This window comes from Mandrillus leucophaeus, unplaced genomic scaffold, assembly GCF_000951045.1.
Source record: "Mandrillus leucophaeus isolate KB7577 unplaced genomic scaffold, Mleu.le_1.0 Scaffold175, whole genome shotgun sequence".
NCBI lineage: Eukaryota > Metazoa > Chordata > Mammalia > Primates > Cercopithecidae > Mandrillus > Mandrillus leucophaeus.
The window spans coordinates 606,243-632,498 of NW_012101754.1; the positions used below are offsets into that span (position 1 = coordinate 606,243).

The 26,256-nt window shown below is 38.0% G+C and overlaps 1 protein-coding gene across 1 annotated transcript in view; it reads right to left on the reverse strand.

The window, feature by feature from the left end:
• NALCN (sodium leak channel, non selective) overlaps positions 1-26,256 on the reverse strand; it is a 323,614-nt gene that overhangs the window by 194,509 nt on the left and 102,849 nt on the right. The window contains exons 9-10 of the mRNA XM_011977215.1: positions 24,782-24,868; positions 3,810-3,941 (exon numbers count right to left, since the gene is read on the reverse strand). Coding sequence (XP_011832605.1) covers positions 3,810-3,941; positions 24,782-24,868 — 219 coding nt within the window. The remainder of the gene's footprint in view (positions 1-3,809; positions 3,942-24,781; positions 24,869-26,256) is intronic.

The following is a 26,256-nucleotide window of genomic DNA, read 5'->3' on the forward strand; positions in this document are numbered from 1 at the left end:
GAGGGGGAGGAGGAGGAGGAGGGGAGGAGGAGGAGGAAGAGGAAGAGGAAGAGGAGGAGGAGGAGGAAGGAGGAGGAAACAACAACAAAAAAACCACCAAAACCCCCAAAACCTAGAGTGGAACAAATTCAGAATGCTTAAGTAGTTCAAGAGTAAACTGATGGGGTCTATCTGGTTGTTTAAGTGAACAAAACCACCACTACCTAGTTTATTTATTTATTTATTTTTTCCAGGATTTCAAAGAGTTAGTTGTTAGCTGGTTAACTGATTTGCCACTTTGTTAAGAATGAATGACATGTAAAAAGCTGCATTCACGTAAACCAGTGTGATAAATTTGGGAATAAGCGTACCCCCGTGAAACTATTACCATCAATGCCATTGACATATCCACCACCGCTCAAAGTTTCCTCCCACCCCTTTTCTTCTTATTATTGTCAGGGACAACAATTATTGGACACATAATATACACTGAATTCCACCATCCAGTCCTGTCTGTCTGTTGTTGGGGTTGTTTTTAGTTTTACTATTACATAAAAGAGAAAAAAGACAAGGATTTACCAACTACTCCTAGACTCTACAATACACTTGAATAATAACCAGTCAACTCTTCAGTATTCAATTATTTGACATTTTGTTGGAATTTCTTACAGTATGAGGATAAATCATCTACCATACATAAATACATTAGGAAAGGATCAATTTTGTATGTGAAAATGTTAGATAAAATTTACTAAAGAATTCCATCCCTTGCTGTTGCCAGTGTGGAGGGCCTCTTCACTTATGCTCCAGGATTGGTTTAGTGTGACCACCTGCCTACCCTGGGCTAGATCACAAAAGCAATGTTATCGTAATCTCTAATGTCAGGATTCCCTTAGGAGCAGATGCAGATTCCTCCTCCCAGAGAGATTAGCATAATTGTAATCTCTTGTGGTCATTTTTGCTTTTGTTCTCTGGCATTTTTGTCAGCAGCTCTTTACCTACTGGTGCCATTACTCTTGTATCAGTCTTCCATCTCATCGATCTTCCCACCTCTCCCTCCTCAGAGCCTTGAAGTAATCTTTGAGTCTCTTCTATGTTAAATAATTTCCTCTACATTCTCAGTCTTTGTTCCCAGAATCTACTTTCTGTCTGTGCCTCAACTGATTCTCTCCCAAATGCATGAGTTGCCCCTGCAGCCCTTTCCAGCCCTTTCTAGTAGAATATGTGGACAAGGAAGATGTGCCCCAACCATTACTCCTCGATACTCCTTTGCAATGTATTCCATGAGGTTAAAACATATCTCATGGAATGTATGAATTCACCAACAGAAGGACAGAAGGCACCCACTCTCCCTGTGTTGCCTTCTGTCCTTCTGTCAATCTGTTCATCAGTCACTTGCTCATTCCCCGTGACTTTGCTCCCTGACTCCACTCTTCTCTCCAAGAACTGGCCTCGCTCTGAGTGACTTCAGTGTCCATGTGAAGACTCAGCCAGTGCCTTAGCTTCAACAGTCCTTTCCGTTTCTTCCTTGACTCCATCAATGTGTTTAAGTCACTGACATCCATGTGACGCCCTAGATTTTGTATTTCATTACTCAGAATTACTACGGAATGGTAAAATCCTGGACTCCACTCTCTGATCACAACCTTTTCTAGTTCTATTATTCCATCACTTTGGTGGTACCTGTTCTTTAACCATATAGAGACCATTGATCCTTTACCTTCACTCCTCCAATCCACATCCAACAGAGACCACAGGGTCATCATTGCCATCATTGCCAGCAATGCATCTTTTCCCCTTGTTTCTCAGTTCCCCCAGCCTGGAAAAAAAAAACCCTAAAGCTGGATTGATTTAAATGTTGCTTTTCCCTCTTCTTATACAGGGCTAAAAAGTTACAGATCTGTCTTGGTGTCACTATAAATTTGTAGTCCTAAATGGATCTTTAATATTGCATTTGCTGTATTGTTATTTTTTTGCCTATCCCCAGGCACCTCTTCCCTCTCCCCTTTCTTCTCCAGCTTTCCACTGCATTATCTTATTATCTGGCCAGATGCAGACCTTGCTTCTGACTTCCCGGGAAAAAAAGAAATAACTTGATGAGGCTTCCTTCATTGTTCTTTCCCTGTGTTAGAAATTTACCTGCAAATATTAGTATCAGTCCAGGTTTCTCTCTGCATTTTTTTTTTTTTTGAGATGGAGTCTCACTCTGTTGGCCGGGCTGGAATTCAGTGGTGTGATATCGGCTCACTGCAACCACCGCCTCCCAGGTTCAAGTGATTCTCCTGCCTCAGCCTCCAGAGTAGCCGGGATTACAGGCGCCCAACACTACATGTGGCTAATTTTTTGTATTTTTAGTAGAGATGGGGTTTCACCATGTTGGCCAGGCTGGTCCCGAACTCCTGACCTTGTAATCCACCCGCCTAGGCCTCCCAAAGTGCTGGGATTACAGGCGTGAGCCACCATACCTGACCTCTCTGCTTTTAATGACAATCCATTCATTGTGTGCTTGATTTTCAGCAAAATTATACCTATTTTTCAGAGGCTGGGCTGGATATAATTTCTTCATCAGCCCCTGTCATTAGTTCTCCATAGCACAAAACTCTTATGGTTTACTTTTTTTTTTTTTTTTTGCTAGATTGTAAGCTCCATATACCAGGTAGCTATTGGGCCAATGTTGCATCACAGAGACTGTAGGCCAGTAAAAGTTTTTGTTTCAGGAGATACACTTCCATGAAGAGGAGAACTCAGAAGTGACTACTTACAAGTTTCTTGATATCCACATAGATGTCTACACTCAATAGGTACATGCAATCAGTTCTTTTTCAGAAAAGTTTGTGTGTGGGTAGACTAAACTTTTATTAACCAAATATGTTTTTAAATGTACTGAGAGAATTCTAGGAATCTAATAACACTTAATTATATGACAAATTGATTTTTTTATGTGAAAAATGCTTTGGTAATATGAAATAATCAAATTGTGACTTTTCTGCTTTTTCAGTTTACTTTTTCATAGGTTGGATTTATTGAAGCATTGTACAACTGTATATGTATACCTCACTCACACGATGAATGGGTTGCTATGTTGTCAATCAATTTTTTCATAAATATGTAACCATTGAATTCTGAGATATAGTTTAGGTAACTTTTACATTGAAAAAAACAAAGATCTTGGAAAATTATTAAAACGTTTTAATATAAATGCAAAATGCTTATTGAAAGAAATAAAAAAATATTTTAAGAATCAGGTATTAACTAAATTACTTTATCAACAGGAAGTACTATTCCAAAACTCTAATATGATCTGTAGAGTGCTAGGGAGATGCTTACTTATTTAATCATGAAACCTACCTTTAATTGATGTCTTTAATGTAGGTTGTAACACCCATTTCTAGAGCAGTAATTATCATTATCATCTCTCTATATTTCCTTCCAGCCCCCTTCTAGGTATTGTTGAGCTGACCTGCTTGTTTATGATCTTCTGAACCTGTGCCTGCTTGTACTTAGTAGAAAACAAACTAATGTAAGCTGAGAAAGGGAGAGATAATAAGAGGTGGATACGAAAACAGCAAGATCCTAGAGAAAGGCCCAGGGAAAAAGGGTTACCTTGGCAACGTGAAATACTGTGAGGAAAATGACTCAGGCCCACAGCAACAGGAAATGCATCAAGCCACACCATGACCAGAGGAACCACTTAAGAAGCAGACAATGATTCAGCTTGGGTGAAAGTCAAGTAATGAACAGGCTACACTTCACTTTCGCATCTCTAAGAGGCACTGTCCGCGGTTCACCTGCTCGCTGCCCAGCGATCTTCCCGGCGCAGAGCTGCTTACCTCCGCCAGGTAGAACTCGTCGTACTGCCTCCTGAAGTTCTCTCCTTTGTAGTAGTTGCTAGCCGCCACGATCACGTCGACGGTCACCATGCTCAGGATGAACATGTGGAAAACCGATGATCGCATCATTTTCTGAGGGGGTAAAACAGACAGACTCTTAACAAAGAAATAAACCTCATGATTAAATGTAATGGACGGGCCTAGGCCTTGGCTGACAGCACGTTGGTGATGTGCTGCTCTGCAAACCAGAACTCCCAAGATAAAGCCATCCACGTGCCGTACTGCTGAACTGGGCGGGCAAGAGAACCTTCCTTTCAGGCAGCTAAACAATGACTAGGAAGATGGTTTCAGAGACTTTTGACTAAACATGGAAAATATGTATCACTTAATTTGTGTATAGCTTGCATCTTAATTTTTTAATCGGTTGATTGGGTAGTATTTATCCTTAATTCTGACTGTATGGATAAATGGCTTTTAAAAAGCTAGTAACACAAAACAAGTATTACTTTATTCTGTGTTAAGGGAGAATACTGTGGATAAAAACATTTTAGAGATGATTATTATACAACGGGAGAAGTAGGAGAAACTTTTTTACTTATTACTTCCAAAAATATTTGTTGAAAATTTTACTACAACTTCTAGTAACTGACATCTACATTGTACTTGCTATCTACGTGGAGTTTTTCTAGCTGCTTTACATAAATTAACTCATAACAGCCCTAGGAACCTATTCTAATAAGGAAACTGAGGCTCAAAGAAGCTAAATAACTTTCCCACTGTCACACAGGGATTGAAGACAGACTCAATACTGGAACCCAAGTCTGGTCCAAGTCTGTCTACTGCCTACGTTAAGAGAGAGATAATTAAACATTAAAAACTAATGAGTATTATTTTAAAGGTCATCACATATTAAATGGCTACTATGTTCCAGGCCATATTATTCACATTAAAATATTTGTGGGTACACAGTAAGTGTGTGTGTGTGTGTGTGTGTGTATGTGTGTGTGTGTATATATATGTGTATATATATATTTTTTTATGGAGTACATCAGATATTTTGATACAGACATGCAATGTGGAATAAGCACATCATGGAGAATGATGTATCCTTTGAGTTACAAACAATTACATTACACTCTTTAAGCTATTTTAAAATGTACAATTATTATTATTGACTGCAGTCACCCTATTGTGCTATCAAATAGTAGGTCTTGTTTATTCTTTCTACTTTTCTTTGTTCCCATTAAACCTCCCTACTTCCCCCCCACCCCCGAGTACCCATCCCAGCCTCTGGCAACCATCCTCTACTCTCTATGTCCATGAGTTTGATGACGTTGATTTTGTGATCCCACAAATAAGTGAGAACATGTGATGTGTGTCTTTCTGTGCCTGGCTTACTTTGCTTAACATAATGACCTCCAGTTCCATCCATGTTGTTACAAATGACTGGATCTCGTTCTTTATTATGGTTGAATAGTACTCCATTATGCATATGTACTGTATTTTCTTCATCCATTCATCTGTTGATGGACACTTAGGTTGCTTCCAAATCTTGGCTATTGTAAACAGTGCTGCAGCAAACATGGGAGTGAAGATTTCTCTTAGATATACTTATTTCCTTGGGTGTATGCCCAGCAGTGGGATTGCGAAATTACAGCAGCTCAATTTTTAGTTTTTTGAGGAACCTTCAAACTGTTCTCCATAGTGGTTGTGCTACTTTACATTCCCACCAACAGCGTACAAGCGTTCCCTTTTCTCTGCATCCTCACTAGTATTTATTATTGCCTGACTTGTGAATATATAAACCATTTTAAGTGGGGTGACACGGTGTCTTATTGTAGTTTTCATTTGCATTTCTCTGATGATCAGTGATGTTGATCACCTTTTCATATGCCTGTTTGTGTCATTTGCATGCCTTCTTTTGAGAAATGTCTGTTCAAATCTTTTGCCCATCTTTTGATCAGATTATTAGATTTTTCCTATAGAGTTGTTTGAGGTCCTTATATATTCTGGTTATTAATACTTTGTCAGAGCGGCAATTTGCAAATATTTTCTCGAATTCTGTGTGTTGCCTCTTCACTTGGTTAATTGTATTTTTTGCTATGCAGAAGCTTTGTACCTCGATGTAATCCCATTTGTCCATTTTTGCTTTGGTTGCCTGCGCTTATGGGGGTATTACTCATAAAATCCTTGCCCAGTCCAATGTCCTGGAGATTTTCCCCAGTGTTTTCTTATAGTAATTTCATAGTTTGAGGTCTTAGCTTTAAGCCTTTAATCCATTTTGATTTGATTGACAGAGATAGGGGTTTAGTTTCATTCTTCTGCATATGGATGTCCAGGGCCATTTTTTGAAGAAACTGTCTTTTCCCCAGTGTATGTTCTTGGCATGTTTGTTAAAAAGGAGTTCACTGTAGGTGTGTAGATTTCTTTCTGGGTTCTCTCTTCTGTTACATTGGTCTCTGTGTCGGTTTTTATGGCAGTACCATGGCGTTTTGGTTATTATAGCTTTGAATTATAAATTGAAGTCAGGTCATGTGATTCCCCCAGCTTTGTTCATTTTGCTTAGGATAGCTTTGGCTCTTCTGTGGTTTCATATAATTTTAGAATTTTTTTTCTATTTCTGTGAAGAATATCATTGGTATTTTGATAAGGATTTAATTGCATCTGTAGACTGCTTTGGGTAGTATGAACATTTTAACAATATTGATTCTTCCAATCCATGAACATGGAATATTTTTCCATTTTTGGTGTCCTCTTTGATTTCTTTCATCATTGTTTTATAGTGTTCATTATAGAGATCTTTCAATTTTTTTGTTAATTGCAAGGAATTTTATTTTATTTGTAGCTACCATAAATGGGATTACTTTCTTGATTTCTTTTTAACATTGTTTGCTGTTGGCTTATAGAAATGCTACTAATTTTTGTATGTCGATTTTGTATCCTGCAACATTACTGAATTTGTTCATCAGTTCTAATAGTTTCCTTGTGGAGTCTTTAGGTTTTTCCAAATGTAAGATCGTGTCATCTGCAAACAAGGATAATTTGACTTCTTCCTTTCCAATTTGGATGCCCTTTATATCTTTCTCTTGTTCTATTTTTCTAGCTAGGACTTCCAGTACTATGTTGAATAACAGAGGTGATAGTGGGCATCCTTGTCACGTTCCAGATCTTAGAGGGAAGGCTTTCAGTTTTTCCCCATTCAGTATGATACTAGCTGTGGGTCTGTCATATACGGCTTTTATTATGTTGACATGTTTTTTCTATCCCCAGTTTTGTTGACGGGTTTTACCACGAAGAGATGTAGAATTTTGCCAAATGCTTTTTTAGTATGAATTGAAATGATCATATAGTTTTTATCCTTCATTCTGTTGATAGGCTGTATCACATTGATTTATTTCCATATGCTGAATCATCGTTGTATCCCAGGGATAAATCCCACTTGGTCATAATCCATATTATTCATATTTTATTTGTTTTATCTACTTTAATATCCACCATAGCTCTATATGGTGAGATATGTTACTCACATTTCACACAGTTCAGAGAGACTAAGTCATTTTTCCAAGGTCACACAGCAAGTACACAACAGAATCAGGCTCTTACCCTAGTCTATTTAAAGTCCATTCTGGGGCCCACTGCCCACTGTGGGGTAGAGAATACTTACACGGAGAGAGTGGAGGCTGAAAGCCCTGGGCAGCAGAAAGAGGAGACAGAAGCAGACCTATGGGAAGGAACTGAGTGCAAACAACACACCGCTGAGCCACATCTGCCCAGGGACTAGTGCCACCACACATCCTCTTTCTGAGTTTCATTTCTTCTGGGTATTTATGAACATATGCCCTTACTATCTGATCTGACCTGAGAATCCTTTAGTCCTTGCAACTCAAAGAGCCTAGCTAAAGTACAGCCTTAAAATAGGGTAAGAGAACAAGAATTGTCTCCTCTGAGCACTGCCAATGTCTCTATGACTCTATGTATGTGTTTCATGGAGTCGTCCTTATCCTACAGTATGGGCTCTGGGCCAAACAGCCTGAAGCTGAGACTCCACCACTTACTGGCACTGTGGCCCCAGGGAAGTTACTTAAACCTCTGTTTTCTCATTGATAAAGTGGAGAAAATAGTACCTACTCCAAAGAGTTGTTACTAATTTTAAACGAGTCAATATTTGTAAAGGGCTTCGAATGGTGATTACACTTACAAATATTCTACAAAGGTTTACAGAAAAAAGGAATGCAATTTTGTGAATCAAGCATTTTTTCTGTTCAGGAATGAGAAATTAATTACCCGAGGTCGAAGAATTAATTATGTGGCATATCAAAGCCCAGAATCTAGTGAGGTAAGAAACATTGACAAGGATCTAATAATTTGAGACATGCCAGTGACATTGGGAAAGTAGATTTTTATTAAGGCTTCCTGTCACCGTGGCTATTGATGCATATTCATTTGCCTTTGACTTTATTTTACAGGTAATACAAAATCAAATTCTAGAGCTGCCAATCAACATGTTTATATGCACATCAATTTACTTGCAGGAATGATTGACCTTCATCACACAGATAGGCAAATTATTATCTGGCACGTTTCTATGCGCATTAAAATTTTTATTGTTATTTAGTCTTTCTTGCATTGTGAGAGTTAAATTCCAAAACTATTATTCCTTTTCTATACTCCTTTCAGCATAATGTTCTATTAAAAACATTTCTGCTGATTTCCATTTCATCTGCATGGCAGAAAAGCCACAACTTTCTTTTTCTATTTTCCTTAACTGTGGATTTATGTCTTAAGTAAACTGTTATTACTGAAAGATCCAAACAAAGCTTTTAGCCATGGCTGTCAAGAAACTTTTAAATTGGTTTTGTAACTGTCACAGCTTCACTTTGGTGCTGTCATTATAATTAGGTTGTTTTTTGTCTGAATGTCTACGTGTCCCTGTTGGTTCAGAGTTATTAAAATAATCACTTACAATGGATTTTGATACACTATAATCACCATTGTTTAGCTGACTTTCTCCAAAGCAGTAACTTTCAAATAATAAATAAGAATTAAGGTGATAAATATGTGCAGTACCTACATTTAAATGTTAAAATCAGTAACTCCAGTGTTAAAGTTAGAGCTAGTGGCATGGCCCACTTCAACTCAATTCAATTCAGCCACTGCTTGAAACTGGGTGTCAGTTTCTTTAATGTAAAAAGGCTGATGACATTACATTTAGATTTATGCTTATATCTACAGGAAAGTCCAAATTGGTACTTTTCAATTTTTTAATTTCTAATAAAAAATAATATAAAGGAAAATGTTAAAGTTGAGTCAGTGCCACAAAATATTATATGACTTGAGGTCTACACAATTGCATTATTTAATATGGATGCATGTACCCCTCTACCTATCTGTGTAGACAGATGAACACATACATCTCTAATATATGTGTATGTGTGTACATATGTGTATTCACATATGTGTGTGCATATTCTTTTTTACTTGTATATTTTAATATAAGGTCCTTCAGACTCTACATACACATTCAATTTTTTAAAGTTTCCTTTAATTGCAATGTCATTTTGGTTTACATTTTTTAAAAGCAGAGGAGTTTTGGATATGTTTTTAGATTGGCTTTGATCCAAGAATTATTTATCTGTGTATATGACAGTTGGAATTTTCAAAATACAAAGAATCTGTACTAGATTAATCCCCGAGGCAGCATTATCTGTCAGGAATGCTTTAGAGCATTGTTACTCAAAGTGTGGTCCCTGGACCAGCAGCATCCTGGAAGCTTATTAAGAATGCAGGATCAGGCCGGGTGCGGTGGCTCAAGCCTATAATCCCAGCACTTTGGGAGGTCAAGATGGGCGATCACGAGGTCAGGAGATCGAGATCATCCTGGCTAACCCGGTGAAACCCCGTTTCTACTAAAAAAATACAAAAAACTAGCCGGGCGAGGTGGCGGGCGCCTGTAGTAGTCGCAGCTACTCGGGAGGCTGAGGCAGGAGAATGGTGTAAACTCGGGAGGTGGAGCTTGCAGTGAGCTGAGATCCGGCCACTGCACTCCAGCCTGGGAGACAGAGCAAGACTCCGTCTCAAAAAAAAAAAAAAAAAAAAAGAATGCAGGATCTCAGGCCCCATTACAGGCCTGCTGAATCGGAATCTGTATATTTAACGTGGTTCCCGGGTGATATGTGGGCACATTGAATTTTTAGAAGCACTACTGTAGAGGATACTCCTTAATAGCAGGCTGTACTGGGTGATCTATAAGATTATTTATAGCTTCACAGTTTCATGATTCTAAAAGTCTATAATGACTAGAACAGAATACCACAGATACTGGCTGGAATGTAATACGTTGGACTACACCAACACAAAAATGGCTGCCAACCTTGTCCCCGTACCCCAACTCCATGGTCAAAAATCAACGAAATCCATTTGGCTTCATAAAAACAAAAGTATGCGTTAGTTTTGCAACCATTTGGAGGTATAATAAAGACACCATTACAGACTCTCACAAAGTTAAGAAACGTAAATGCAGGTGGCCTCTAGGAGGTGAAAAAGGCAAGGAAGTCATTTCTTCCCCAGAGTCTCCAAAAGCAATGCAGCCTTGCTGATACCTTGTATTTAGCCTAATGAAGTCCATTTGGACTTCTAACTGCAGAGTTCTAAGAGAATACATGTGTGTGGTTTTAAGTCACTGAATTTGTGGTTATTTGTTAAAGCAGCAACAGGAAACTAACAACGATTTTGACAGACACCAGCTCAAATCGTCCTGTACACCAGCTCAAATCACCTTCTATGAAACATGATTGTATAAAAGTGCCCAGGGCTACAAAATGGTACCTGACCAAAGGGTTCCATGCAAGGTGACTTGCCAGTGAGGGGTCTCTGTAACGTTGACAGCTACAGATAAAAAACTTGTAATAGCAACCAACGCTTTCATCTTGCTTTGTGTCAGAAAGTGTCATGAGACAATGAGTCTGGAACAACGGGACTGAGTCCAACCTCAAGCAGAAGAAGAAGAAAGGTCACTTTTTCCCACATTGATTCTGAGTCCTGCCGTGAAAGCAAACCCCCCAGGAGACTGTGGAAGTTTAAGCCAAACATGGGGAGGGCTCCTCATGCAATTAAAATGGACACCAACAGGATAGATTATTGAAATAAGAGCTTCTGTTTTCTGGAGTGCTTGGTTTGTGCCAAGATTCATTCTAAGCATGTTGCTTGCTCATGTAATAACATCTTTAATCCTCAGCAACTCTGTGAGGTAGATACTTTTGCATCCCCCTTTACGTATGGAGAAACAGGCTCAGAAAGTCTAAGTAGATTTCTAGGCCCACAGAGATAGAAACATCTTAGACATTTTGAGCCCAAACCAGGTAGTCTCTTGCCTTGTATCAGGCAGTCAAAATTCATTGGTCAACATCGCTCTATATATTAAAAAAGAGTGACAGCAGCTTCCTCACCAAGTATTTGTGGTTGGATAGAAGGTATAAGTACATGAACCCTACATCTGAAAGCTGAAGACAATCTGTTCTTCACAGAAATATTTAAGATTGCCATGGTTTAATGAATGTCAATTTGGAAGACAGGACGAGCTGAGTTTAAATCTTGTCTCTGTGCAGGATTTAACCTCTCTATGACTCAGTTTTCTCACAGAGGAAACGAGTATGATGACATCTACATCTTTTGGCTGTAAAATGAAAATAAGTGAGTTTAGTGTAGAGTCTAGCCTGTAGTGGACACAGTGTGCTCTGTAACTCTCATATTTCAGTCTTGGAAAACACTATAAGGATTTAAAAGTAGAGATGCAGTCAGTTGCTTACAGGGAAGGTCTGAAGGTGTAACATGAGAAATCAGGTGGAAGAGATGAGTAATCTTGAAACAGACCGTGAAAATTTATAAACTTTCAAAATGATCTAAAGCTATCCTATCTTATTTTGTGGTATAAATGCTCAAGGACTTCATAAAAGCTCTTTCTATTAAATTTCTCCAGGATTTTTCCTATGAAACAATAACTTAAAGATTCTGAAGACTGTAGACAAAGAGACAAAATAGTGGTCTTAGAGGTTGCAATAAATATAAATTAGGATAATTAATAGTACAGCTCAGATATAAAATTTGTCTTTAAATTGCTACTTGAGTGAGTAAAATAACTCACCTTAGTAAAACCAAGTCTCCGCCACTGAATACTGCATCAGCCATGTACTAAAAGTTGTGTTTTAATTGGATTTCAAAATAAACGTATTTGGAGAACAATGCAATTACACGATGAAATTCTCAGAAACCATCCTGCATATGAGCCATGACCATAAGAACAAGGACACAATGTAAAAGACCAAATGCATAAAACCTAAAATAAATCTCCCATTTGCAAGTGGGACATCTTTTGCTTCCCTTATTTAGAACACATCTGGATATTCATTACTTCTACTATCAATATGCACAATTATTCTGTCTAACACAAAGAATTTATATTAAAAAGGTAACACTTATATCAACACTGAAAACGGAACCAGTGGATGTCCTTAAGACTGCCTTTCCCATCTGTCTATTCCTGATGTGTCTTTAGAGAGTCAGGACAGAAGGGAATCCACAAGTCAATCTCCACAAAGGTACCAAGAGTGTATGATATCAGTGGACACCCTGCCAGCTGCCACGCCCTATCAGTGGCTGGCTCTCTTTCTTGGAATGAAGAGCCGAGTAAGGGAATCCTGAACAGACCCTTTATCTCTAGGCCATGTGAGTATAGCTTTCACTCTACTCTGTAAGAGTAAAGTTAGATGTCAAATTACAAATCAACAAACAAATGTGGATGTTATTTTTTTCAATCACCAGCTCCTCTTGACTTTACAACACAAACTAGATTTTAACAAGAAGGAAAAATGCACCACCAATGGCTGGTGTGAAAGAAATCACCGCTAAGCAGGATCGATTATGATGCCAAGCCAGTGATTTTCAAATTCCTCTTAGCCTGTGTGAAAAAAATCCAGTGGCCTCCAGTTGAATTCGCCTCCCTGTGTCCACACATCCTTGGCAGTATTCTCCACACTGACTCCAGACTCAGCCCTGTGACTTGTTTTGGTCAGTGAGACGGTAGCAAAGGTGAGGTAAGCAGAGACTTGGAAAATACTTGTGTGTTAGAACTTACTCTTGCTGCTCTTGGAACCCCGAGCGACCACATCAACCCTGCAGCCTAGCCTGTTTCATGGTGGCCAGGTGGCCATGGGCCCTCCCATTCTCTTCATTTCAATTAACAGCGAGCCACACCCAAAATCAGAGATGCCAGCTGATAAGTGGCTGACCGCAGAGGCAGGCGTGAGCTTAGATGTAGTCAGCTGAGATTGGCTCAGACTAGCAGGGCTGTTCAACTGATCCACAAATTCATGAGCAAAAGTTAGTGTCTGTCCAGGCCATTAAATTTTAGGGTGCCTTGTTGTTTAGCAAAAGCTATTATACCTACCAAGCTGGTTTCCTCTTCCTGCTGTATAGCTCATGTACATCACTCAGCTTATTATTACTAAAGTGGAGCAATGTGATTGGTTCTCACCACCAGAACAGAAATGGAAGTGATGCATCACTTTGGATGTGTTGCTTTGATAAAGGGTTGTGCCTTCTCAAAACTCTCCCTCTCTCTTCCCCTCTACAGTGATGTTGGAAAATAGGTTCTTTGGATGGAGGCATCAAAAATTCCACTTTTTGCAAACAAAATTTTGCAACGTGTTTACATAGACATGTATGACATGTATGTATGTATATGCCATCTCTGACTGAAGTGGGAGTGCAGCTTTCCCCAGCTGTGGCGTGCTGGAGCTGCAATCGCGTCTCTCTCCACCTTCATGTTTACTGATGTCATGTTGGTGACTTGAAATTGGCCATGGTGGGAGCATTTACATCATGGAAAGCAGCAAATGCTAACAGTCAGGACTCCTGGACTTCAACTTGATTGTTCACCACTCAGCTCCCCCAGCTCTAATGGCATCTCTGAGTCTGCTGTAGGGTATTTGAAAACTCATACATTGGTCATAAATAATAACCCTTGTGGGAAGGGGAAACTATTTTATGGGCTTTTCTCAGGTGTTTCGCTTTGTTACTCTAGTCTGGGTCATATATATTATATATAGTCCTTTTCTGCTGTTTAGAGACTCCTTATGAATCACAATGCCATGGCAGTCACATAACTATGATGCCTTTCTAAGAACTAGAAGCACACAAAAGCCATTTCTGGGCATTGGGATACTGTCACTAAGACTACAGAGATCTGAATATATCAGTTAAAGTAAGAAATATTTAATATAGAACTTTTCCTATATCCTGTCCAATAAAATCATCTGTCTTGAACTGATTTAAAATACGGGAAATTGTCTTTATGAAAGCTTCAATTTAGGACAACATGTATTTCCTACAGTACAATGCCATAATGGATGGATATTCACAATTTAAACTATCGTATAGAACACTACTTAAAATCCCCTGGTTTCCTCACACTTTGTGGCCTACATTTATGGATTAGTAGGAGAAAGGAAAAGTAAATGATGACATGTACAAAAATCTTTCAATTAACTAACCTATAATTTATGGATTAATAACTCAATACCCCTGCATGACTTCATTATTGACTTCATATTGACCTGCATGACTTCATTATTGGAAGAAAAATTAAGAATACAAATGCTAAAATCTTGGCTTTTCAACAATAAAGTGTTGACTTTGCTTACTTGGCTGGACATGGGTAATAAAAATAAAAAATATTAGTTATTCCACAATACCTTTCTTTCATGTTCCCTGGTGTCCAGAAAGAGTAGAAAAAGCTCATATGTATATATACACATATATATGTATATTTACACATATGTATATATACACATATATATATGTATATTTTAGTCTGGTATTCCTAAACTTCAGTACTCACTTCCTGCAAGGCTGGATTCATAGTAGATTCAACAATAATAATTTGTCTCCAGTGGACATTTTATAAATTCTTGGCATACGTTAGTACATGTCTCCTAATTAATATAATTGTAAACATTCAAGAGTCACAAGACTGATTCAAACTGGAAGATGAAAATATAATATGAGACAGGAATTTAGTTTGAGATAACTCGGCACGCAAATAATCTTAAAATGTTCTGAATATTTCTTCCAATGAGGTTTAAAAATCAAAGAAGCAAAACCATTTAATTGCCAGTAAGACAGATAAATAAATAAAAATAACACGAATATTTCAATCTTATTTTTTATTATAATATGCCTGGTCATCTGGTGTCCATTCTAAATATAATTATTATTTGAAATATAATCAGGATATATTAGATACATATTGAATATATATTTAAATAAATATATATGGGATATTTCGAACTGAGGATTTATCAATTGCCCCCTCTGTTTAGTTTATTTGGCCACTGGCTTCAAAATTACAATAGGCCTTTTTCAAGTAGCATTTTAGCTACCCCTTTCCACATTTAGCTATTGTATTTTTCCTGGTTTTAATATTTATTCCAGGTAATTATAGCATAACCATTTTTATATTTACTTTTTCCTACAAACTTTTCCTCCAAGTCATTGTTTTATATTCCCCTGAGACATTGAAAATGAATGTGTGTGTGCGCCTGTATGTGTGAGCGTATGTGCATGTGTGAGGTACGTGTGTGAGCATGCATGAGTGTGTACAAGTGTTTATGCATGTGTGTGTATGTGTGCATCACATGTGTGTGTCTGTGTGTCACTGTGTCACCGTTTGTATGTGTGAGGTATGTGTGTGTGAGTTTGTATAAGCGTGTGTATGCATGTCTGTGTGCATGCATGTGTGTGTGTGTCACTGTGTGTCACTGTTTATGAGTGTGCATTGTGAGGTGTGTGTGAGCATGTGTGAGCGTGTATGTGTGTGTAGCCATGTGTGGGCATGTGTGCATATGTGTGTCTGTGTGTGATTGTGTGTCACTGTGTGTATGTACGTGTGAGGTGTGTGTGTATGTGTAAGTTTGTAGATCTTAATATTATATTGTAAAATAGCACCAATTTACAAATTGTCCATTTGTAAGTGTATACCAACTATGTGGTGTTTCTCTAAAGAAACTATCTTATACAGCATGATTTGAGCTTCAGGTGAGACTGTAATAGCCTATTTCTTTAGCCCTTAATAAACTTCTCAAGTCCTGTAAGATTGAAAAATTTAACGGGAAAAATGATCGCTGAGTTGTAAGTACTGCAGTCAAGTCTCGCTACTTAGTATGACCAAAGCGCTGTGTCCTCTTCCACCCATTCCATGAAGTTAAGGAGGGTGGTTGAGTAGTGGTTCCAGCAGAGATGGGGCAAGGCTTTCAGAGGGGATTAAAAAGGGAGGTTTCAAACAACTTTGGGTTTGCTCTACAGGAAAATCCAATACTTTGCTTAAGTAGACCTGCTGCTTCCTTCCATTTGCACTCTCCTGACCTGCTGCTCCCGGCCATGCCTCCTGTTTCTGATGCCCCCCACGCAACTTCATTTTCTCCCAGTGCACCTTCAGCTTTGGGTGTTTTCTGGGGAGTCTCATTAGGGCTTTTCATTGGGAGGTCATTAAACTCAGTCACAACCAGTCATACTTGGGTAATATGCAAGGAGAGAAAAAATTCAAAACAAACAAAACAGAATAAAGCCAGTGTTCAAGGTGAGAAAAAAGAGGCAGGCTCACAGACAGAAATCATGTGGCTCAAACAGAGAGTGAGAGACAGGCAGAGAAAGGCTGAATGACACTTGCAATAAATGTTCCCTTTGAGCAGATGGTCTGTTCCTTCCAATCAAACAATTCTTTACTAAGTCATAAATACTCACTAGTTCTCACAAACCCAGGAAAGACATATTCTCATCCCCATTTTCCGTAAACATGTCCTATCGCCTGCCACTAGTAAGTAGTGTAGCTGAAATATGTTTCCAGAGTCTTATCTTTAACAGACTACAATAGCGTGTAGTCTCAAAACAAGATGTTGTATTGGGTGTTTATGCATCAAGTGAAGATAAGGACACCTGTAGCTGGGGAGGCAGAAGGGAGAGGAGAGCAGGTCATGTTGGGAGATGTGCATTTAGGCAGTTGTAGCACAAAAAGGAAAAGAAACCAGGTACGGGGCTTGGCTTATCTATGTCCCTAGGCTTTTCTTTTTCACCACCAGTCATCTTGTCCCCACAGTATGGATCAAAAACAGGAAACAGCAGGTGAATCATGAGGTCAGGAGATAGAGATCATCCTGGCCAACATGGTGAAACCCAGTCTCTACTAAAACACAAACAATTAGCTGGGCGTGGTGGCGGGTACCTGTAGTCTCACCTACATAGGAGGCTGAGGCAGGGGAATCGCTTGAACTTGGGAGGCGGAGGTTGCAGTGAGCTGAGATCACACCATTGCACTCCAGGCCTGATAACAGAGTGAGACTCCTTCTCAAAAAAAAAAAAAAAAAAAAAAAAAAAAAAAGAAGGAACAGGAACGAGGGGCCCCTAAGTAAGTGACGAGCATATCAGCAATGCACAGAGATGAGAAACAGCCAGAAAGACACTGCAGGCATGACAGAGGATGGGAGGGGGTTTTCCAGGGGTTCTAGGACATTCACTTACTCATTTTAACATGAGGATAAATTTATTAGGAATTGCACACATTTGCCATGCTCAGTATCTTATTAAACTTAGCCTTATTAAGCATGGTATAAATTTCATTAATAACTGGATAAACATGAGAAATGTCCTGGCCAAATTAATATTACAAAGTTGGTTAATGAAAAATTTTAACAAGTAGCATGACAGAGCTCACCACACATAACTTAGCAAGCTAACAATACCTTTCTGCTAGTCTTCCTGCTCCAAACTTGTGGTCTTGCAATTAAATTTACAAGTGTGTGCATTTTCACTTATTAAAAAAACAGAAAGATCACTTTAGGGGCACCAAATTGAATCTTTTCCTTGCATGCCTGCATACGGTTCCTATTCTAATTATAATTATAGCTATGATTGTAATTATAATTTGTGTCTCAGAACACAAAATAAATTTGTGGTTTCCAACTGCAGACCAAAGATACCCATATTTTCCTCTACAAATGACTCAATAGAGCCTATTTTTTTCTGTAGAAGAGTAAGAAGATGTTTTATGTGCCCTAATTCATTTGACTATCTCCATAACCAATATTTGAAAAAAGGAAACAAATACCATAATAATGGAAATATTTGATATAATGTAAAATATGTATGTGCGCTTGTGGGAATGTAGGAAAACAATTTAAAAATAGTTGCTAATGTGTGATCTGAATCCCTGCCCATTGAAATACATAAAATTCTAATAGGTTTATGCCAGCAATGTTTCTATATATATGTACATACACATATACACACACACACGTATATATATAAACGTGTGTGTATATATATGTTTGTGTATATATACATACACATAGAGAGAGAGTGAGAAAGAGAGAATAAATTATTACATGTAAAAAACTCAGCATCACAGAAGCATCAGTTACATCATGTATTTAATTTAGTAATGGTGAGGAAGATTAAGCTACCTTAATCAATCTTGTTTTATTAAATTACCTAATTACTTCTAGTAACTGGATGAGGATTCAGAGAGTAGAAAATAAGGTGAAAAGTATAATACATAATATCAATGAAGGAAGTTTTGATTTTTTTAGTACATTTCATTTATAAGAGAATTTGAGTCAGCTTCCAATTATGCTGAGTAATGATTTTAAAGTTTTAAAATGTTAAAAACATAAAATACATGAAAATACTATTTTAGAATCACTGAAATGGGTGGACTACTTGTTATTATATAATCTTTGTGATCTAAAGTTACATTATTTTCATTTATTCCATGAGTCACTCAACCAAGTGCCTCCTGAGACCTAGCAAGTAACATAATGAGAAAACTAGGCTTAGGGTTACATATTTAACACATCGGAATAACCTTTTTCCTTAAAATACCAGGTTCATTTCTCATTGTTTTCTGTAATCACAGGGTGCTTTTAAAATGCCTTGTATCTATTCTTTATTCATTCATCCACGCATTTGTGTATCTTTATACATTTATATATTTATGAATTTATTACTTTAATTCCGCACAAGAGAGTCATGGACAAAGAGAAATGTTTCTCTACTCTTAGAAAAATAAATGTATGAATTCATGGGTAAGTAAAACACTCACTTCTAGTGCTGTGGAGACAATACGGAGAGTTGGGAAACTGAGGCACGATAAAGCCTCTTTGCCTCTGCTAATGTGGCAGCCACCACCCAGCTCTGGCCAACTCCAGCCAGGTGGAAATGAGAGCTCTTTGTTGCCAGATCATTCTGTTTTACAAGATGGGTAGGACATGTGGGTTTTTACGTAAAATACTCTGGTTTTTAAACTTTGGGGTGAAATTTAAAAACAAAGTCCCACTTTGAACAAAATCAACAGCTTCTAGTAGTTAAATGGGAACTCAAACATCAGTTTGCTGTCTCTCAGATATTATTGATACCTCATTTTTTCTAATTTATTTCAACACTTTCGAAATTACAAATTCCATTTAAATACAGCCATTCGAATGTTTCATTCCAATAAACTCTATCTTCTTGTTAACATAGAATTAGTTTGGGTCCAGTCAGGCGTGATGGCTCACACTTGTAATCCCAGCACTTTGGGAGATCGGGGTGGATGGATCACAAGGTCAGGAGCTCAAGACCAGCCTGACCAATATGGTGAAACCCAGTCTCTACTAAAAATACAAAAATTAGCTGGGCGTGGTGGCGCGTGCCTGTAGTCCCAGCTACTCTGGAGACTGATCCAGGAGAATCACTTGAACCTGGGAGGCAGAGGTTGCAGTGAGCCAAGATTGTGCAACTGCATTCCAGCCTGGGCAACAGAGTGAGACTCTGTCTCAAAAAAAAAAAAAAAAAAAAAAATTAGTTTGGGTTCTTTTCAATGATGCTATTCCTAACACGATTTTTCTAAACATAAGACAAATTTATCTTATATGCTTACAAGATGAAAAGAGTTCTGAAAGAGGTGAGACATGACAGAAATCAGGGTTACGTCCTGCCAAGGCTCTGCCACCATAGATTAGAGGAGACATCCTGCCAAAAGTATCCAGAGATATCCAAAACCCTACAACCTCTGCGAGGCACTTTCTGGAAGCAAACTCCAAGTGCACTGCTTGCTTTAGACTCCAACGACATGCATATAGAAATAACTGTTATGTATGGAAAAGGGTGTTATTGCCACAGTCTATTCAATTTCTAGTTCTTGGAGACAAGACCAGGAGGATAAACAGAGCAGCTTCTAAGTGAGAGGTCAAATAAGTACTTTCATAAGCCAAGAAGGTACTGGCTCCTTCTTTCACTAGACTTGTTCTCAGTTAATAAACATAATTGATCATCTCTCATGTCTAAGGCATAGTTCCAGTAGTGACCACGACTGGTATGGTCTCTAAAGTAATGGAATTTCTCCTGGTTGGAGAAACAGACATCAAACAACTAATTATACCCTTAATTTATTTTATTTTATTAAAATTATGATAGACGTAAAAGAAAAGTCTAGGATGATATGAAAACATGTAACAGAGGTACCTGGCTTATGTTTTTGAGGATAAGAAAGTGATGTTTGAGCTGAGTTCTGAAGGATGAGTGAGAAGGGAGTGGTGTAGGAAGAAGCAGCATTCTGTGAAAATGTCAGTGCTTCCTGGAGGCAGATATGCTTTTTCATGTAAGATAAAATGCATAAATGCAGGAGTCTGAGAAGAATTGACTCAACATTAACCTCCAAGTTACCTATTGGAAGAAGAATGACGAAGGATACGTTGAAAGACGATTTCAAGCAAACTCTTCCTTTTAATTTTATTTCCGTATTAATTTTTTTATGAGAACATGTTCATATTTTGCTTGTTTTAAAAATAAAAAGAAGTGGTATATGCTCCCGTTCCTCTTTGAGGGTAAGATACCATGATAGTCCAGGCCACGGAGTGGAAGGTTCAGATGAAAATTTTCCTGTTACCCAGTTTTAGATGCCATTAATCGTTAGTAAAAGCCATCAAGTATTTCATGCCCATTTTATCTTCAATATATTTTTACTTAATTCTTTAATTAATTAATTAATTAATATTTTTTTTTCTCAGACATGGAAATGTATTCTCTCTCTAATCACAGGTCCTGCTCAGTACAAATAGACAACTTCTTGGCCATCCCACTTTTCTTCCATGCACTCTTCATTGCTGCCTCTGGAAAGCTTTATTGAGGGTTAAACACATGAAGTTGAGTTGAATGAAACTTGCATCATACTGAATTACCTGATCCCTTTCCCCCCCATTTCTAAGCATACGAGTCACATTCATAAGATGTCATAAGCATGCTGCTATATTCATAACACATATCTCATATAGGGGTCTCTGAGATGCCACATCTATACACTTCAAGCCTGACATCTATTCCCCACTCCATTCCAATCTTTATTTTACTATCTCCTTGCTCGGTTTTGTCATCACACTTCACCTTGTCATTAATCCCTTGCTATTCTCAAATCTTTGTGATAAGGAGGCTGACTTGCCTCCTAATTTCATATTGCTACCTTGAGGCATCTATTAACAAGGATTTAATAGATTTTAAAGCTCTTGATCCCATACAACTCTGATTTGGCGCTCAGAGTAGCCCCGATAGCTTATTTCTCTACCACAAACTTATGATTTCTTGCATATTTTTTTCAGCTGTATAAAGAATGTGACTAGGAACCAGAAGACCCAGCCACTAGTCTTGGGTTCTCCCTTTGGTTGAATGTAACTTCAGGAGACATCACTATGTCCTCTGAGTCACCACTGTCTCCTATAAATGGCTGACCAGGCATGTCAGTCTTTCTACATCACAGTGTTGTAGTAAACCTCATCCTTAGCCATTCTTTTCCCCATTCTCTCTCTCTTTTTTTGTTTTTTGACAGAGTCTCACTCTGTCACGCAGGCTGCAGTGCCATGGCACAATCTCAGCTCACTGCAACCTCCACCTCCTGGGTTCAAGTGATTCTTGTGTCTCAGCCTCCCAAGTAGCTGCGACTACAGGCGTGCTATTAAATTAGCAATGCCTGGCTAATTTTTGTATTTTTAGTAGAGATGGGGTTTCACCATGTTGGCCAGGCTGGTCCCAAACTCCTGACCTCAGGTGATCTGCCTGCCTCAGCCTCCCAAAATGTTGGGATTACTCATAGTTTTGGTTTTAAGATTACCCATTAAAACCTTCCCTGACCTCTCAAAGAGGACCCCAATTTATATATCCTCATTGCATCTTGTATTACTTATTTCAAAACCCACGTCACTCTTGTGACTGCTAGCTCGATGCTGCCTTTTTTTCCTTTCACCCTCGAGCACACTGTAAGCTCTATGAGTGTGGAACCTGTGCTTGTTTCTGTCCGGACTATCTCAGTGTCTAGCACATAGTTGGTAACTCAGTAAATATCAGTTGATGGATTAAAAAATAATGTCAATAAAAGTGCTTTTTAGGTAAGAAGCTAGTACTATAATCATTGTCATTGTTAATACTATTAGTAGTGATAGTAGGAGTAAAGGTAGTTGTAGTTTTATATTAGCAGCATTGCCAACATCAAATATAGGCCAGAAGGAGGACCACAAAATAATACTTATCAATATTCATTGCAAGCTTCTCCACTTACTGCCCTCCATTTTTTTTTTAAACTGACAGAAATAAATAACTAACAATAAACAAAGTGAAAAGGCAGTCTATGGAACAGGGGAACATTGGAACACCATATTTCTGAAAAGGAGATAATATCCAAAAGATACAAGGAACTCATACAACTCAATACCAAAAAACTCCCAAACTAAAAAACAAAAACAAACACAAAAAGCAAATAATCTGATTAGAAATGAGCCAATTCTGAGTAGACATTTTTCCAAAGAAGACACATGAATGGCCAATAGGTATATGAAAAAGTGCATACTATCCCTAATTATCAGGGAAATGCAAATTTAAGCCACAATGAGATAATCACCTCATATCTGTTACAATGGTCACCATCAAAAAGACAAAAGATAACTATTTGGCAAAGGCATAAAGAAAAGATAACCCTTTTACACTGTTGGTGGGGATTTAAATTGGCAGAGTCATTCTGGAAAACAGTGTGGAGGTTTCTCAAAACATTAAAAATAGAACTACCATATGATCCAGCAATCCCACTTCTGGATATATGCCCAAAGGAAATGAAATCTGTATCTCAAAGAGACATCTGCAGCCCCATGTTTACTGCAGCACTATTCACAATGGTCAAGACAAGGAACAACCTAAGTGTATACTGATGTATGAATGGATAAAAAAAATGTGGCATAGACATACAGTGAAATATTACTCAGCCATAATAAAGAAAAAAATCCTGCCATTGACAACTATATGGATAAGCCTGGAAGACATTATGCTAAGTGAAATGAACTAGACACAGAAAGACAAATACTGCAGAATCTTATTTACATATGGAATCTCAAAAAGTCAAATTCATTGAAGCAGAGAGTAGAATGGTGGTTACCAGGGGCTGGGGGCAGGGAGTAGAAATGGGGAGATATTAGTTATCAGTCAAAAGATGGCCAAGTTCTCACGATCTAATAAACAAAGTGATTCATTAATGGTTAATAATACTGTGCTGTGTACATGAGATTTGCTAGGAGATTAGCTCTTGTGTTACCCCCCACCCCACATACACAGAGGTAACTATTGAACATATGCGGCAATGGATGTGTTAATTAGCTTGATTGCAACAATCATTTTACACTGTGTACATATATCAAATTATCACATTGTATACCTTAAGTATTTACAATTTTATTTGTTAATCACACCTCAATACATATAAAAACAAAAAGAAATCAATAACTCCACGGTAAAATGGGCATACAAACAAAGCCCACAGTAATGGCTCAGAGCACAATTTTATTTTTCAGGTACCAATCCTCGAGTGGCATGATAAGTCCCTATCTGGAGAAAGACCCAAAAGAAAGAAAAGAGATACGGTCTCATTCCATGGCAGATGTGAACACTTCTCCAAATTATGAGGGCGGGATGTAAAGAACTATGGAAACTGCCCCTTGTGAGATGAGAATTTTTCACTGAAAACCAAAAAGGATAAAGAAAATAAAATTCTCCAGGTGGAAGAATCAGTTCTTCAATCCTACGAGTGGGCTGCTTGGAGGGAAAATTAAACTAGTGAAAATATTATGGAAAGGTAGGGGTGCTGCTCTTGGTAAGGTGACATTATTTTGAATGAGTTACTGATATTTGGGGGGCAGGGAGGGGGAATAAAGCAAGAGATGTCAGTATGGCCCCCTGAAGAAGAGATAAAGGGTTTACTGGGCCTTATTGTTATTGCTGTTATCCATATTGTTGTCAACAGCAGCTTGGAGAAACTTGGAGAAGACGACGGTGATTCCAGAAAGTTCACGGGCAGAGACCTGAGGCTCTATCTTCTAATCACTGTGAGAATCTATCTTATGAGGACTCTCAGGTCCCACCTGCCATCTCACTGCCTCATGTTTGCTATTGGTGCACTTTGCTAAAGAAACACCTCTATATTATGCTCCTCTGAAAGCTTGCAAAAGCAGAAAAACAGAGAGACTATGTATCAACATATTTTTTCCCAGTTACTCAGTGAGGTATTAAATTGAATGAATTTGCCCACCGCCAAATAACTCAGGTCTTTGGTAAAGATTATTTTTATAAGATTTCACATGTCAACAAAATTCTTCATTTATTCAATACCACTGAAATCCTCTTACATGCGTGCAGCCATCAGAAACTTATCAAATCCCTACTGTGTATCTTAAAAAAAAAAAAAAAAAAAAAAAAAGCTAGGTTCTGGGAATACAGGATGGAGTGAAGTACCATCTCTAACTTCAGGATCATAAATCTGGACAATTCTAGAGCTTAAAGAGCTGTGGGTTTTCATTGATGAAATACAATTCAAAGAGCTTTGCTGGGCGATTTTTAAAAATGGCATTGTACTGCACCTGGAGGCAGGCTGGGGCGCGTCCCTGGGGCTTGTTGACATCCACAGCTACCAGCTGCCAACCTCCAGCAGCATCTTCATGAAACATCTTCAAGACAAAGAAGGGAGGTGAGTCAGAGACATTTAATACGGAACATTGAGAACTCTACGTCTCCAGCTTTGTATATTTTTATGTCATCAAAAATGTGTCTTCTTATGGATTTATATTTGGAATGAAGTCATTTCAATTGTATTTCTTTAACACTGAACGCTTAAGTAAATCAAAAAAGAACAATGTTAATAACTTGAGCTTATTGACTACTTGCTATGTCAGGCACTTTCTGTCTTGCATATGCTTTGCATATAATTGCTCAAATATTCTTCTCCGCAAGAGAAATACTTTAGTATTTTATCCCCATTATATTGATAAATATCTACTAGATCTGGGAGAAAATGAAAATTAGAATTAAAAAGCATTGTGTCTGGTGTGTTTTTACTATAGGTAGCAAATTTTATTTTTATTTAGTGGACAGTTCTCACCGACCTAATAAAAATATTCTCAGGATCAATAAAATAAGAAGTGTGCATGTGGCACAGGGAAAGAACTGGTGTTATTTTAATGGTAGAAGACTGCCACGTTGCTTAATATACTTTGTGTAATTATTTTAACTAGGAAGCAATTAATCTGCTCAATGGTAATTTTATGTACGTATTATGAAGGGAACAAGTAGTTTCTTTTGGATGAAAGACCTAAGTGATGAAATTCAAGATGCTACAGGTCCATGAAATCTGAAATCTGTTGAATTAGATATCTAGGTTATTATCTCCTAGCTATCATCACATATTACTTATGTGTCAATATTACACCCAGCTGGAAGACATTTCCCACTTTCACGTATTTTCCCACTAATATTTTTCTTTCTAGTTCTCAGGAGCAAGTGTGTGTGTATGTGCATACAGTAGGAATAGGGCAAAATTAAACATTTTTGTTTTTCTATATAAAGATACTAATTACAAGCACTCACTGTTTTATTCCTGCCTGAGGTCACTGTTTTACAGAAATAAATATTTCCTTTGTCATCCTTATTTATGTCCTCCTGATAGTCTGATGCTGTATTTGAAGGGGTAACTGCTAATGGAAATATGAATGAGATGATGCAAAGATCCCACTACCTAGGATTTGTAATGATAGTTTCAAATCCCTGGTAGTAGTGGTGGTAGATCCTTTGTGCAAAATAAACTTGCCTTCTATAAAATGAGTGAGGTGGTGAGAGACTGTTGCCCTATATGTATATTTATTATTTATTTTTTATATACAGGCCCTATATGTATATTTATTATTTATTTTTTAATTTTTTTTTGGAGATAGAGTCCTGCTCTGTTGCCCAGGCTGGAGTGTAGAGGCATGATCTCCACTCACTACAACCTCCGCCTCCCAGGTTCAAGCAATTTTCCTGTCTCAGCCTCCTGAGTAGCTGGGACTACAGGCACCTGCCA